Source organism: Varroa destructor, unplaced genomic scaffold, assembly GCF_002443255.2.
Source record: "Varroa destructor unplaced genomic scaffold, Vdes_3.0 BEIS01000005.1, whole genome shotgun sequence".
NCBI classification, from domain to species: domain Eukaryota; kingdom Metazoa; phylum Arthropoda; class Arachnida; order Mesostigmata; family Varroidae; genus Varroa; species Varroa destructor.
The window spans coordinates 14,491,160-14,505,981 of NW_019211458.1; the positions used below are offsets into that span (position 1 = coordinate 14,491,160).

The 14,822-nt window shown below is 38.3% G+C and overlaps 3 protein-coding genes across 6 annotated transcripts in view; 1 reads left to right on the forward strand and 2 right to left on the reverse strand.

Annotated features, from left to right (window-relative positions):
• Positions 1–1,714: 1,714 nt before the first annotated feature.
• Positions 1,715–6,789, reverse strand: Mcm6 (minichromosome maintenance 6). Of its 2 annotated transcripts, none has more exons than XM_022806327.2 (5): positions 6,587–6,789; positions 5,348–5,595; positions 4,795–5,108; positions 4,338–4,504; positions 1,715–4,115 (listed from the first exon to the last, which is right to left on the reverse strand). In XM_022806327.2, the coding sequence occupies exons 2-5, from the start codon at positions 5,585–5,587 to the stop codon at positions 2,428–2,430; spliced, it is 2,409 nt and encodes an 802-aa protein (XP_022662062.1). In that variant the 5' UTR covers positions 5,588–5,595; positions 6,587–6,789; the 3' UTR covers positions 1,715–2,427. The 2 variants fall into 2 exon arrangements, with proteins under 2 accessions (XP_022662062.1, XP_086847269.1); XM_086991143.1 differs by lacking the exon at positions 6,587–6,789 and adding an exon at positions 6,477–6,498.
• A 199-nt stretch (positions 6,790–6,988) lies between these two features.
• LOC111250714 (BRCA1-A complex subunit Abraxas 1-like) lies at positions 6,989–12,591 on the forward strand. The gene is made up of 7 exons (XM_022806329.2): positions 6,989–7,312; positions 8,404–8,494; positions 9,540–9,688; positions 10,007–10,177; positions 10,506–10,633; positions 10,847–10,943; positions 12,008–12,591. The coding sequence occupies exons 1-7, from the start codon at positions 7,235–7,237 to the stop codon at positions 12,050–12,052; spliced, it is 759 nt and encodes a 252-aa protein (XP_022662064.1). The 5' UTR covers positions 6,989–7,234; the 3' UTR covers positions 12,053–12,591.
• Positions 12,535–14,822, reverse strand: part of LOC111250713 (guanine nucleotide-binding protein G(o) subunit alpha-like) — a 21,961-nt gene continuing 19,673 nt past the window's right edge. For all 3 annotated transcript variants that reach the window (XM_086991148.1, XM_022806328.2, XM_086991149.1), the window contains 2 exons: positions 14,550–14,686; positions 12,535–14,329 (listed from right to left, as the gene is read on the reverse strand). In XM_086991148.1, coding sequence (XP_086847274.1) covers positions 14,125–14,329; positions 14,550–14,686 — 342 coding nt within the window. In that variant the 3' untranslated portion in view covers positions 12,535–14,124. The remainder of the gene's footprint in view (positions 14,330–14,549; positions 14,687–14,822) is intronic.

The following is a 14,822-nucleotide window of genomic DNA, read 5'->3' on the forward strand; positions in this document are numbered from 1 at the left end:
GTACTGACGTATGGCATCGATTTGCCATCCACAACGCTTCTAGGCAGTGTTTTTCACTACCATTCAGCTAGAATCTGCTGGAAAGTGCTGGATCTATTTCGTTTATTTTTTCGTTCTGTGTCCAATAAACTAAATCGTGCTGTCAGTTCTGAAATTAGTAACGGCGCTTCGTACAGCTAGTAAACAGATCTGTTTCTCAACGACACAGGTAGACATTACGTAGCCAAGATTAAGAGGCTTCATCGTTAAGTGCTTGCGAATTAATGACATTTCTACGTAGTCACAATGGATCCGGTGAAGGTAGTGATACTTGATAACGGAACCTCATTGCGTTAGCCTTTTGAGGTTCATCTAAGGACTTTCAGTCTAGAAATGAAGGCGCTAAAGACAGTTTTCGACTATTACTAAGCGTTATTTGCTGTCTGCTTAGTGCCTAGCGGCAGCACTGGATCTAAAACTCAAATCATTTATTTTAATACTAAACGTACTCAACGCTACTGTACCATGCGTCTTCACATGTAGAAGAATACTCCAGTGGCGCTCCTTTTGAGCCTGAAGAGCACAGTTGACCACAAAGCCATGTGCTTATCTACGTCATCGCCGCCAATAGCCTTCTGATTTCTGAGTTAAGGTTATGTCTCATGCGATTTGAAGATCATTCAAATAGTAAGCGATAACGAGACGAACAACTATACGTGTGACAAATTGGCAGTAAGTTGCTAAGTCGTACCGCACGACTGTGTTAGAAGCACCTTTAGATTAGCCAAGACCTTGCCTTTATCTCTTTTCAGTTTTCTATCCAAAAGTTTTGGCATCATGGAGGAAATCAACAATCTAGGCTTTGTTTCGGAATACGTGGAACGCATCATTATGGATAACATGGGCAAAAATATGTCAATGCAAGAGATGGCCAAGCAGATCACCCAAGTAGTTTCACACAATTATTCAAAGTGGAATTGGACCGTTCTGTGCGGTGACAAATACGAGGTTAGTACGGAAGGTCGAAAAAATCGAGACGTGATGTACCACAGAAAGTTGCACGATAACCTGAAAGTGCTTATTCTTCGTGGCTCGCCGCTGGACAAATACACTGGGGGACCAGCGATCCTTTCCATTGTGCGAAACAAGCTACAAAGTCCTCAGAATGATTCAGACCACATTCGGATGTGCATTGAGCATGCTTGCGGCGACAGCGGTCGAATGGTTGAGCATATCAGGAAGTACCTTAAAGACCAGTACCCCCGTGAAAATTGGATCGTAATAGCTGGTGATGACTTTGCTCTTAGCCAAGACTACGAGCAGATGCCAAGCCTAGCGTTTTGTGCTACCGTTGGCCATATCAGTGTCATTGTGGTCAAAGCGCAAGCTATCAACATGTAACTGAACATAGCTAACAGTGTAGTTAGCAGAATAGTATTTTAATTTCGCAGAAAATATAAATTGGTCTTTGGATATGATTAATTTAAGCCGCAACAGGTGCGCGATTGACTGCACCGGACAGAGTAAATTTATAACTTACTATAGGAAATACTGCTTTTTTTTGCTTAACCAATATATAGACCTATAAATGGATACATCTATAGTCGTTTTCTTGCAAAGCATTTAAGTAATTTAGGCTACTTCTACTACTTCAGCTACTGGTACAAAAAAACTATTCATATTCATTCCTGATGTAACCGGCGATGAAAATAATTCTCAATAAACTTAGAAACTCTTGTGTATCACCTTTCTGTTAGTTTTATTCTACATATTTCTTTTTTGGACAGCTTTCACTAAACATGACTAATGGTAGGTAAAACTAAATGGCAAGATAATTGATGCCCGGTTAACGAATTCGATATTTGTTGCTTTTGTGGTATATTGATGAGATTTCTCTCTAAAAATATCTAGCTGTAATAAAAATAGCATTCTTTATAATGAAGTGGTGCACGACCTTCAATATGAATACTTACCTGCACTAGTTGTCTTCGCCAAGATAATAAGGCACCGTATGACTCAAAATCTTTGATACAACGTTAACTATGCATACGCAAAGCGCCATCACTGCATACCAATTGTCTCACGGGAAGTGAGTTTCTAAAACATACTGTATTTTTTTGTATTTTCTTCTTCATCAGTATGTTCTCTGAATGATATTGAAGTTTGTGATAAGCATATAATGCTATTTCTATTAGTTTTCGAAAAGAGTAACGGAGATATATACAACAATGTGGTCAACTAAAAATCATATTCGCGATCACAGTTCTTGCTATCGGTCGTTTACTTGACGAACCCTACCACTAAACCAAATTACTGTCCTTGAGATTTGGACGTGCACTACTCTGTACAAGAGTATAATTATATCCATACGTAAATATCGCACCAACGTATCCTCCGACGTGGTTCACGAGATCAACTCTGTCGTAAGCTCCTATGTTAGCTTTCATTTCAGTCGGTGGCAACATAGTTGGGATGGACCGCTATGACGGGCTGCTCAAGCGTCTCTTCGCCGTCACCCCTCAATCCGACCTTTCCAATCTTTAGCAGAATGCCGTCGGCAATTAGCCGATCGATGACTTTATCGCACAGCTCCTTTTTAGCCATTAGCTGGTCAACGTCGTCGATTTCTTTTTCCATTTGTTCGAGATACCAGTTTAGAAGCTCTTCCTTATTCATTGTACCTTCCTCCTCTTCGGTATCCTTTTGCCGAATAGCAAATACGAGAAGGTTAGCAATTGCGCGATATTCTTCGAAATGAATAGAGAGATGGCGTTTTGGTTTTGCTTGGCTACCAGCCTGGGCATCCATCGATTGGTTCTCCTTGTCTTCCATGTCGACGTCCATTTGAGGTTCATCCTCTTCTTCTTCGATAAGGTGGATATCAGGCTGTTCTACTCGGATAATCGACTTGTTAAGAAGGCGAAATGCCTCTTTGACGTGTTTCTCTTTGACTTCGTCCAGGCAGTGCATGCGCGCAATTCCTTCGGCAAGACGAATCATTGACTCGAGCTGACGTACGGTGATTCGCCACGCTGACTTGGACACACCTCCACAGTCTCTCTGTCGAAGATGGCGGTACTGTTCAACCAGATAATCCTTAGCTGCCTCAGTCATTTTTGGCTTAAACATACGAGCAAATTGAATATAACGCTGGATCTCTTCGCGAGTGTAAACCTTGCTTTTCTCCATTGCTTCCATGCCAGTCTGATGCAAATTAACGATAGTTCGTGCAATGGCGTAGTCAGTGATATCGTTGCAATCGTCGATCAAAACGAAGAACAGATCAAACCGTGACATGATAGGCGGGGACAGAGTAATGTTCTGCTGCAGGGACTTCGTCCGGTCATAACGCCCATTAATGGGATTGGCAGCAGCAAGAATCGAGGCACGCGCATTCAGCGTCGCCTTGACACCGGCTTTTGTGATCGAGATCGTTTGCTGCTCCATAGCCTCGTGAATCGCAACCTGATCCTTTGGGTCCATCTTGTCAAACTCGTCAATACAACACACGCCGTTATCAGCAAGCATTAGGGCACCAGCTTCGATAACGAATTCGTGGCTTTCGTCGTCCCGAACAACCGCAGCTGTGAGGCCGGATGCCGTCGAGGCTTTACCTGATGTGTAGATGGCACGTGGCGTAAAGTCGGCAACTTGTTTGAGAAACTGGGACTTGGCAGTTGAAGGATCGCCAACAATACAAATGTTAATATCGCCACGAAGCGTTGTGCCTTCGGCGGTCTTTTTGGGCACGCCACCAAATTGCATAATGAGGATGCCACGTTTTATTTCGTCGTTGCCATGAATTGAAGGAAACAAGGAGTCGCAAAGGTTCTTGTATAGCTCGCGATCTTGCGACATCTCGTAGATTTTGTCCCAGTGCTGAGGCTGGAGATTTTTTCGAACTTCGTTCGGTGTCAATTCAGTACCATCGTCGTGGCGGTTTGCCATACTTGTATTACAAGGCTCGACTGTACACGCCAAGAACGCCGTACGATAGCCCATTTCTCGAACGCCAAGATTGCGAAGACCGGAGATTCCCTCATTCTCAAAACCCTGTTGCTGCTTGCTACTAGCGCGCTCTGCCTTCAGACCAGGTGTGCTCAGTTTGCTTACATCAGGTACAACAATGAGAGTGCCTGAAACATTCGGTGGGCATGCAATTGTTACATGGTAAATTTCGTAAACATATCTAACCTCTTATTATTTACACGGTTAAATAGTTTAGTATTCACGATGTCAAACGTTGGATTGGGCTAAGCACCACTAAAGATGGGAAAGGGTTTTTAGCACTATTATGTGAGCGAGGTTTTAATAGGTAAATTTAACAGCATTTCAGTTAATAAACACATTATTCATACCGATGAATTCACACTTGTCTCCGGCCTGTGCCGTTTCGACGGCCTCGGCACGAACCACAACCTCAACACTGCGGGGTATATTTCCTCGGGGCAGCTCTCCTTGTGTTTCCTGGATACGAACCTTCTGAAAATCCACAAACTTCGATTTGGACGTGTCTAACAAAAACCTGCGAAATTACAAACAAGGAAAACAACCTTCGAGTCACTTAAAGATAATTTGGAAACCATTGGTTATATGACTAATGTGGAGAATATATCTGGTAAGTTGGATGCCATCGCGGAAAGCCGACGACAAAATGGATTTTTTAACGTTACTAGCTTTGGCTACCTTCAACTTCCGTCATTGCTATAAGTCTCTAAATTTACACTATAAATAATTGTTACAGATCTGGGATAGTTACATAATAATAAAGCCACTCCAACTATCCTATGTCAGTAATGCGTATTTTAATCGCACCTTGAACGATTATTGCAGACCGGGTTGGGGCAAATAGAGGGCTCGGTGTATTTGAACTGTTGCTCCACTCCAGGAATCCATGTTTGGCAGTCAAGGCACTGGAAAGTACCAGAGACAAGCTCCGGATGTACGGGGTGTGTACGGACGACTTGGCCGGTAATCTTGATCAACGAACCCAATCGCAGCATGGTCATCTCACGTACCTTGTGTGCTGTACTTACTTCGGTGAAGGCAACATAAAAGTCCTTATCGACTGGGCTGTCACTTCGATCGCGAACAAGATTCTTCACAGCATGACAAAGGTACGGATACACCTAAATATACAGTAATATTGAATCTTTACTGTTTGTTTTCATATAGATTTCACATAAAATCTCGCGAGGGAATAAGTATACCATATAAATATCACCGAGTGCTTTGAGTACCGTGTGCATATTTGGAATTGCACATCAGGTTGATGCAAACGATATAACAAGAAGTCCTATTTCGTCTGCGTGACATGCTAGGACGTAAGCTTGGACCAAATAGAGTTAAAAAAAAACTGTATACTTACTCGATAATACTCTTCAATAATGACGTTGGAAAGGTTCTGGGAAAAACGTTCCACATCGGCCATACTGACAGTTAGTGTATCTCTTTCAGGTTTGAGAAGTAGAAACGCTTCTTCCGTGTACTTCTTTGCATTTTTTTCATCCACCCATTCTTCAAGAAATTCCTGAAACATTTTCTGACACTGTTCGCCCATCGCGTCCTTGACGTGCGACGGGCCCGCACGAAGATCGGAAACGTCCATCCTGTAGACTGGTAAAGAGCCGCGACAATACAATGAGGCAATTGCTCTGAATTTTACCTCGGATATTTAACCCGTTAGGCATTGCTTCTGATGGTTGGCCGCTTCCAGCTCAGAACAAACGTGTATACGCCCGGATTCGAATATAGACCTCCTTGCGTATCGCGCGTTTACTAGACAACCGCTTTACGAGCGCGCTATCGCGCGAATAGCAATTAGTTACCAGGGCACTACTGTGATATGAAATAGTGGTTGGTTAGCTGTGCACCTCTTCGACACAGGCAGCGTAAACGAACCGTGGCTGATATATTAAATTAAATGGAAATTAGTTGTAAAAGCCATTGTGCAAAAACTACCATACTGAGGTGATAAGATTCACTTCTCCGTTAATATCTTAAATCACCTTTTAAGATGTATATTTTTCACCATATTTACACTTATCTAGCTAGAGATCATATTTATACTTATCTGGCTCATCCATTGGTCTAGATATTCTTGTACCAGCTGTAATCTGTTCCTGGGAGGGCTTAACTGTCACTCCTTCGGATTTCTTAACAGTGAAGCTATTAAACTATCAAGCAGTTCGCTAGTATACGCATTACGAATGCAATAGACAGCTTCTGTTTTGGGACAAACAACATCTTGCTTTGAAATCTAATGCGACTATTGAAATTGCTTTATTCGGGGCATCTATACTGATTTATGCCGAATTAGCCAACTTGTCTTCCTTTCACAGCATATAAATACCTACGTGGAACACCTTTACTTAGTTTACTAGTACATTAAAATATTTGACAATGATGCTCGTTTCCACTACGAATTTAATATCTTGTGCTATTGAAAATAGTTACAGATATTTAAAGGACTGTTTAAAGGGGCGTACCTCCCTTACCTGGAAGTAGTCTGCAATGAACCATATCTCCCCACTCGAATCGTATCATCTAGCTTACATTTATACATTAAAAATTGCTATGTCATATTTAAAAATTATCGTAAAATTACCTTTTTCTTAGTGCTTGACTCTCGTTCGACAGTTGCCACCGATTGCCAGGTATACGGCGCGCGGGTTTTGGCGCCAATATGAGAAGTTCCGGCGAAATTGCGAAACTGTGTATCCTTATTGAATTCTTCAGAATTGCAGAATATAGTGATTTCGTTTCATTCGGTATTTTAGCCGCTTGATTTCTTTGATGCTCTACAAAAATAAGGAATAATGTAATTAATTAGTGAACGAGAAAGAGCTATTTTTTAATATTTCGAAGCACCGCCTATTCAATGAGTACCGTAAACGTAACGCATATATTACCCGCCATCTAAATCGGGGCGCGTAAACAGGTCAGATCTTCTTTGTTGATCAATAGCTACAGTCGGCTATGCAGTAGGCCTGAGCAGACGAAATTAAACAACCGTACGCCTTTTTCTTTTAATATATCTCTTCACTGATATCTGGTTGTGTTGTTGATATGTATAAACGTAAACAGCGCATGAATAATCGACCGAATTCATTTATTGTTGCCTTTATTTTTTTTCTTTTCGTTTGATGGGGGTGAAATAGAATTCAAGTAAGCAAGATATTAGTGAGGTTGTTAGTTTCTGCTGTGATATATCTCGAAGTAAGCTTCGACTTCAAAAGAGATAGCGGTGGCGAAGATGAGTGTGCAGGTGTCAATCAGCGGGCCCGTGTTTGCTCAATTATTGCGTCAACATGCGGTCAGCCCAAACAATCAGGTATTTCCTTTTTTTTACGTGAATACCTCTTATATTTCAAACATTTGGCAATTGCTCTCTATTGGTAATCATTTAATCACTGGCTGGTCTTAAGTTCGTCAGCATCATCTCACACAGCTAGTTGGGCTTATATTTTTTCCCATATTTGAAAGAACAGATTGAAAAATATGTTGTAGTTTTATCATATGCTTTTACGTAATTTTAATGATAGGTAGCTCTTTTAGGCAAAAGGTCTGCTAAGAACGTATTGCTGTGTTGTAATTATTCTACGAAGTAAATTCCTAGGAATATAATATTGTACAGAAGATCATAAAAACTTAGCTACTTCCTGCAATAGATATTTGCGATTGCGACGTACATGTGTGTAAAATCCTAAAAGTCCATTCTGTAAGCAACACGTCGTGGATACGCGTAGTTCACAACAGTTGTGAACCGTACTTGTCACTTTAAATAAATTCTATTATCTTTGTATATTTATATATACCTTTTTCCTACCTAAATATTTAGAAGTTATGCACAATTTAGGTAAAATAAACAATGTTTTTCGTCTTAAATACCTAAGACAAGAAATGTGCTTTATCTATCTTTTTATACTTATGCCTGCTTATGCATCTCGATTAGATTGTAGTAGAATAATTTATGAAAAATACCGTCTGTAGACTAAGACAAAGGGTTTAAGACGTTTACAAATTTGTTTTGATAGACATACTTATTTTCAACCCTGTCAACATTATGGGGCACCAACTGAACAGAGCGTTCTTATGGATACCTGACATTTTAACCTGACAGAAAAAATTAAAAAGGTAAACAGAAGGTAGAATTTTTGTATCTTGATTACGAATTCCTCACCTGTCTGATTTAATCATATAGTCCCAGAGAGACCTGTTGATCTAAAGCTGAAATGGAATCCATGCATGACGTTAATTAAGAGCGTGTAAAAAATAGATAAATAGTATGCACCAACTGACACACGTGATAAGACCATTTGCTACAATACAGACATACGTATTATAGTGTTTGATATATAATTGGGAGAGCATAAGCTAACTGCTGCTTTTTTTTAATCATTCATTGACCGTTTCGCATTACAGGAGGGCCTCTTGTTTGGCGAAATTAGTGAACGACGCGTCAATCAGATCAATGATCAGGCTGCCGTTAATGAACATAATGAAGTCACCCTCAGTATGTAAACGCTCAGTTTTTTGTATAATAAAAGAAAATTCTTTTTGAATACATCTTATGTTGCAGAAATGCCCAAATACATTGCTGCATATATTCACTTCGAAATGGAAAAAAGGTTCGACAACGCGCCATAAATTCAGCTTATTTTTAGAAATTGTGGAAGCAAGTTTAACTCAGCTGAATCGGCAGGTTAAGTAAATCCTGAAAAAGATAAAAGTTAAATGGCATCTCTGTTTCTCATGTAGTTTCTTTCCATCCTAATTTTCGATCCATAATAAATTCTACGTAAAGCATTTAGGACTTTATGGACTGTAGAACATGTTAGGCACCGAAAACAAAAAAAAAGAGTTTTATTGCCTTTTCTGTTTTTATATTATGTATATTTTTCTTTTATTTTATTGTATTATATATATTATTATATTATGTATAATAGAGAATCGAACTTTTTTGCCGTGATGTAGTTGACAGCTGACACTCCCTAGTGTTAGATTTTAAGCCTTTCGCATGTATTATCTAAGTTCTCGGCACCAGACCAATACTGTTCATACTGTAAGCGTTTCCAATACGGATTTCTACGTAAAGCGTCACTTTTGTAGAAATTTGTTAAAGATTCCTGAATTATCATTTCTTGGAAGTTTATTAATTTTCTTAAGGAAAATGAGCGTGGCAAACATTTCTCCAAGAAAAAGAATTTTGTAATAATGTGATAACAACGGTTTCTAGAAAATTTTTTCGAAAATCTAAATTCGAAAGTTCTATTTATTCATCATAGTTGAATGTTCTTGCACATTATTGTCAGTGCTGTACAACTGTGGGTTGTGAAATTTTCACACGTACGTTTTTGCAATCGGTCTTAACCATCGGAAAATAAGATAGGAAGAGGCATGACACCTTGTTATCGATTTTCATCTTTCTTATTATCAACAGCTAAAGTTTTTTATCGGGTTTTTTAGATGGCTGTGACTCATTTGAAGGATGTGGACGATAATTAAATTATCGGATTCTTCTAATTGTTCAATTTTTGTCTCATTTTTTGCGTTCCTAGAGGTCTGCTCTTTTATTAAATTCGAGCCGTTCGAGATCTATGATCAGAACCTTAAGCTTTTACCCGATCCTCTAAGAGAAATGGAAGCTGGCTTAAATGGAGCCAAGGTAATCGGCTATTATTGTTTTCGAAGGAACCTGCCTCTCACGGTACGTCGATTTAGTCATTTTGAAAGTCACTGGTTGGTTGCAGGCATTCATAAAAACTTCCACGACTGCTTTTCTAGACGTGATCCTTTAGATAAAGCTGAATTCTCGTATATATACACTTCGTCGAATATCATAAATTATATGTGACATCAACCATAAACGTGAAGCGAAAATAAGAAAGCTATTATAAGCTGTCTTTTTATAGCGGTTATGGCTGTCGTTTTCCTCACTTCGGTTGTTGAACATCGTACTAATGATTGGATTCACTACCCCTAACTGTTCGTACTAATGATGGGTTATTTTCTGCTGTTGAATTAGGCTACTTACAGGGAGCACGTCATATCGAATGCCTTGGCTAAAGCCTCGTGCGGGCAGCCGTTTGTGCTCGGCCTATTTTCGACAACGTTTAATGACAACTATTCTATACATTCGATGGATCACTCGTTTCATATAGTTACACCTCAAAACGATGGCGGATCAAGACTTGGTGTAAGATTTGTACTCGTGTAAACTCTCGAGTCGCGAAAGCCTTCTACATATCGTTCTCTGTCAACCTAACCTATAAATAACATGGTTAAACTGTGGTTAAAGCTAGATCCTACTGACATGGCAAAAAAAATTTTCTGTAAATAAGTTGATTATTTTGCAGATTTGACAATCGAGGAATCATGCTTTTTGAATCATGCGAGGAAAAGTAGTACCGACGTTTTTTGTGTGTAAAGAAGAGCCTGCCTTTGTAGAAAAAGCCGTTTATCATATTTTCAGTACAAGGACATCTGTATGCTTATATTTGTGTGTTTTGATTTTAAATTACAAGGCGGCAAGTCTGCGAGTAGTAAACCTGGGCGAAGATGCGCGTCAGGAGTATAGAACCCAACCAGGATCTGCTGCGTCGCTCGAGCGCGGTTTTTTCAGCGACCTTGCCAAAAGCATTCCGTACAATGGGTCAGTGCAGTTACGTTTTTGCCGACTATCGATAGACCTTCCAATTGAAATATATATCCTTCCGGGGTGCTGGAGTGGTGTCTAATGGAACACAAGAATAAAGTTACTTCTTCATGTAATCAATCTTATTTTGAACAATCATTGACGAACAACACATGTTCACAGTGATTTCTATAATAAGGTAGGTAATTTGTTAACCATCTTCATTTATAGGAGGGAAGATAGGAATGTTCAATTGCTAAACCAACTCCACAATAATCTTCAAAAGAAGCTTAACGCTCTGGCTAGAGAGATCACGGAAACACTTCAGGTACGTCCGCACCTTGCTCTAACGTTTTATTTCTGTGCGTGTAAGTTTTAACACGTAAATCGAGTGGCAGAAATGAAAAAAAAAAGTAACCCTGTATTGTTCAATGTATATGCAGCTTGTTTACTGCGATTGTTTGTATCATTGGTAAGCTATGTATATGTTGGTGCTTCTCAATTTTATGAAATTCAGTCAGTTCAGGTTGCTGGCTTTTACCTCTAAACTAGCTTAGTGGAAGCCAAGAAATCGAACTCAAGCGTCACCAGGTCACATTTTATTTTGGATAAAATACGATTTGGTGTGTTTCGTACCTATGAGTCAAAGCTGGCGGATGTAGATGTTGGTATTAATTTGTAAACCAGAAAATTCAAATGGGTTTAGCAGAAAGCAGTTTTTGCCAGGACTTGTCTTTCAATAGGCTTCTATTCATTTTTCTTTGTCAATTTACTGGAAATTAAATATTTATCATTTGTAGATTGAAAATCTCTGAAATAACGGCCAAGTAATTTTTTTATCGTATCCGGCAAATTTTCGGTTAACCGCGTAGAGATCTTTATGTATTAAAAGCTTATATTCTTAGTTCTATCTGGATAGAAAATAGATCGCAAATAGTTGTACCCTAAGCATTTATCAGCTTTTCGCACCAAACAGACATTTGTGCAAACAATTTGTGCCATAGTCTTTACTATTACTCGATGAGTCCGAATATCTAAGCTAACAGACCCATTTGCACTGAAAAGCAGAAGTGAATGATGAACGTTTTTCTCACAGCGTGACAGTCTGTAGTATTTATGCAATCGAAGCGCGATATTTCTTTTAAAATGCATTTCAAGTAAACATGACGTTCAACATAGCTTCCGACATTTCATTTTAGTGCTGGATTCTGCGAATCCAAGTGAACAACAACTATGGTCATTTTTGTAGTATAAAGGTAGTATAATTGGTGTATGCTAACATTGGCGATCGAATCGGTAATTACCGAAGTGGCCAAAAAGGAAATGTGAATTAACTTAATCTAACTAACATTAACATGATTTGAATGCGTCGATTTTTTAACGTACTTTCAGCTTCATGAAGAGACAACCCAGTCATATGAACAACGTCACCAATAGGCTGGTTCCAAATTATAAGTGGATCTTGTGATTTTATCGCAAATATCAGAAAATGTTTCTGCGCCAGTTGATGCAGAACAGTGAATATCGCAACTGTTATATTATTTTCCTATTAATGGTAAGAAAAATAGCGGTGATACACAAAAAGCAATGCGTGCTATGAATGTATTTGCGGGCTTCAACTGCAAGCGGTAGAAGCAAACTAAATTTTTTTAATTTTGAAAGCGTTTGTAACAGCCCTTACAAACGAACACAAAACGAAGCAAAGAAAAACGACTGCTTATGCGTGATATAATAAAAATGTACGCGTAGTATATTCGACTAGCGGGCAAATTTTTGCATGTCACACTAAATCTGCAACAAATATCATACAAGCAAATTTAAAATTATTTTCTACGTCGACAACGACAACAACCATTGGCTGACTACGGCTACGTAATAAATATATGTAAGCGTTGCTACTAAAAAAAGTGATCAAATGGTTGAATAAAAATAATTTTTATTTGCAAAAATAAATAGTCATAGTTTTATTAAATCATCGTATACGATTTTCATTCAATAAATTTAGCTTGCAATACCTTAGTAATGGAGGTATATATATATATATATATATAATTTATTAACTTAAGTGCGTGATATACATAAATACATGCCTTTATATATAGGGTCTGCTTTAAAGAGGATACATCCTTTATTTTTTCGCGTATGTGTGACCGTCCAAATAGTGCAAGTCGCGTTCGGTCTTTTTATCACTATCCACAAGCCGCGTCTAAAATACGTGTAAAAAGTATATAGAGATAATAGCTTTAACATCAGAAGAGAATTTCTCGCACGCCAACGAATCAATCAAGGATTTTCTTTAAAACACGGTTAAATAGTAAACAAATAAGTAATTTATTGTTGGGAAAATGGCTATGATTAGTTCAAAGTAACTTCCCTTGGTTTATAATAAATGTCGTACACGATATAACAAACAGACATTGAATACCAAATCAGCATATCTCTTTATCTTCTAATGTAAAGCAGATTATCGTTCTTCTTGCGCTACTTCAGCGGGCTGTTGCGCGAGTTCTATGTGCGTAACAAAACCGAAAAACATAAAAACATCATATGTTGATTTCGACGTTTTAATTTGGTCGATGTGGCGTTTTTTTTAAATATGGTTGTAGCCATGGTTTCAAGTAATGAATTACTTTTACTCTTGAAACGTATATATATATATATATTTATATATATAAACTTAAGGTTCTATATATAGCATCTACCAGCATTCTATTCATGACGCACGTATGCTTCGAACAATTTAGAAGTATTGCCTCTACATTACCAAAGTGTATTGTGTGTTTACGTTCATTTATGTATACAAAAACTGTATTTATGTACACAAAAAATTCACCAGTGCTTTAAGCGACAGGAGTAGCTGGCAGGTTAAGTGAAACGTGTAACCTTAAAATGTATTTATTGAGACTCAAGATGATTCGTAACTAATAATTGTGCGATGTTGTAGCAGGAGCACAATGACGTGCAATTTCGAACCGAATATTATCTATATCCTTTATATCTATAAAGAAATCTTCAAAATCATCTTCAGGTATTGCTTCAGAGATTACCAGGGGAAATGTTGCAGAATCTATTTTGGGTTTTCCCAACAGGCGTGCGAGGCTACGAAGTAATCACATCGAAAACTGTCGCAGTTTCGTTCACTTCTTATAAGTTACTTCTTTCATCATCCTTTGCCAACGTTGAGACAAAAAATGTTATTACTAATAGTGATAAAACAGGACGATGACTAATGTTCTATTCAGGGCGCTATGTTGAAAAGAAGTATGAATTCTTGGTCATTTTGCGACAATATTATCTCGTTATCGGTATTGACTGTGTGCTAATAGATAGCGATCCTGATCCTCGTTTCTGGTTTGTGTGTTTCACTATTGGAAAAATGATTAACTTCGTATGATAACACTTCCTATTGTTAGTGTTAGATGATATAGTAATGAAAATGGAGTTCAAATTATTGTGCAGTCTGTATTCGATACTTATATGGAAGGACACGTGGCAACGGAACTCAACGGCTATAAAAGCTGATAAGCGTCAATATTCATTTTAAGTATCGTAGTAAGAACAGTTTCGAAGACTGCTTTCACATTAGCTGTGTCAACGGCTGTAGTGAAATGCGGAAAAACGGGACGCTGCGTAGCCGTCAAAAGTTTACTTTGCACAAATAAAGCCGCGGAGTCAACATTCTCATCAGGTCCTCGGAACTCGGAGAAGTAATACCTATAAAGAAATAATTCAACGAGAATATGAAAATCATTTAATATTGATAAGTTGAGGTTGGGAAAGTAAAAAGATAGGTTGTATAGGTTTGTATGTAATGCATACTATTGTTTGCAGTACTGTTGATAGTTGGCAGACTTTTGAAGCTAGATTTTTTTTTAGGTATATTCATAAATCATTAGTACTCCAGAAGATTGTCGCAATGACATTATGATCTTACCTAAGATGACGTTTCGAATAGAGTATTTTTTGCCGGAAGAGATCCATTTTATTCAAAAACAAAATCATCAAACAGCTTTGGAAATAACGATTTGTACCAATTTTTCGAAATAACTCAATGCTATCCTGCAGTCGATTCTGAAAAGTACAAGGAAGCAGTGAAAAGAAAAGGTTAACATTACAGATTAGACGAGTTATCTAATACCATACAGGCTCGTTAATATTATCCACAAGTTGCACATCTTTTACTTAAAAGTAAGAAATCTTTTATATA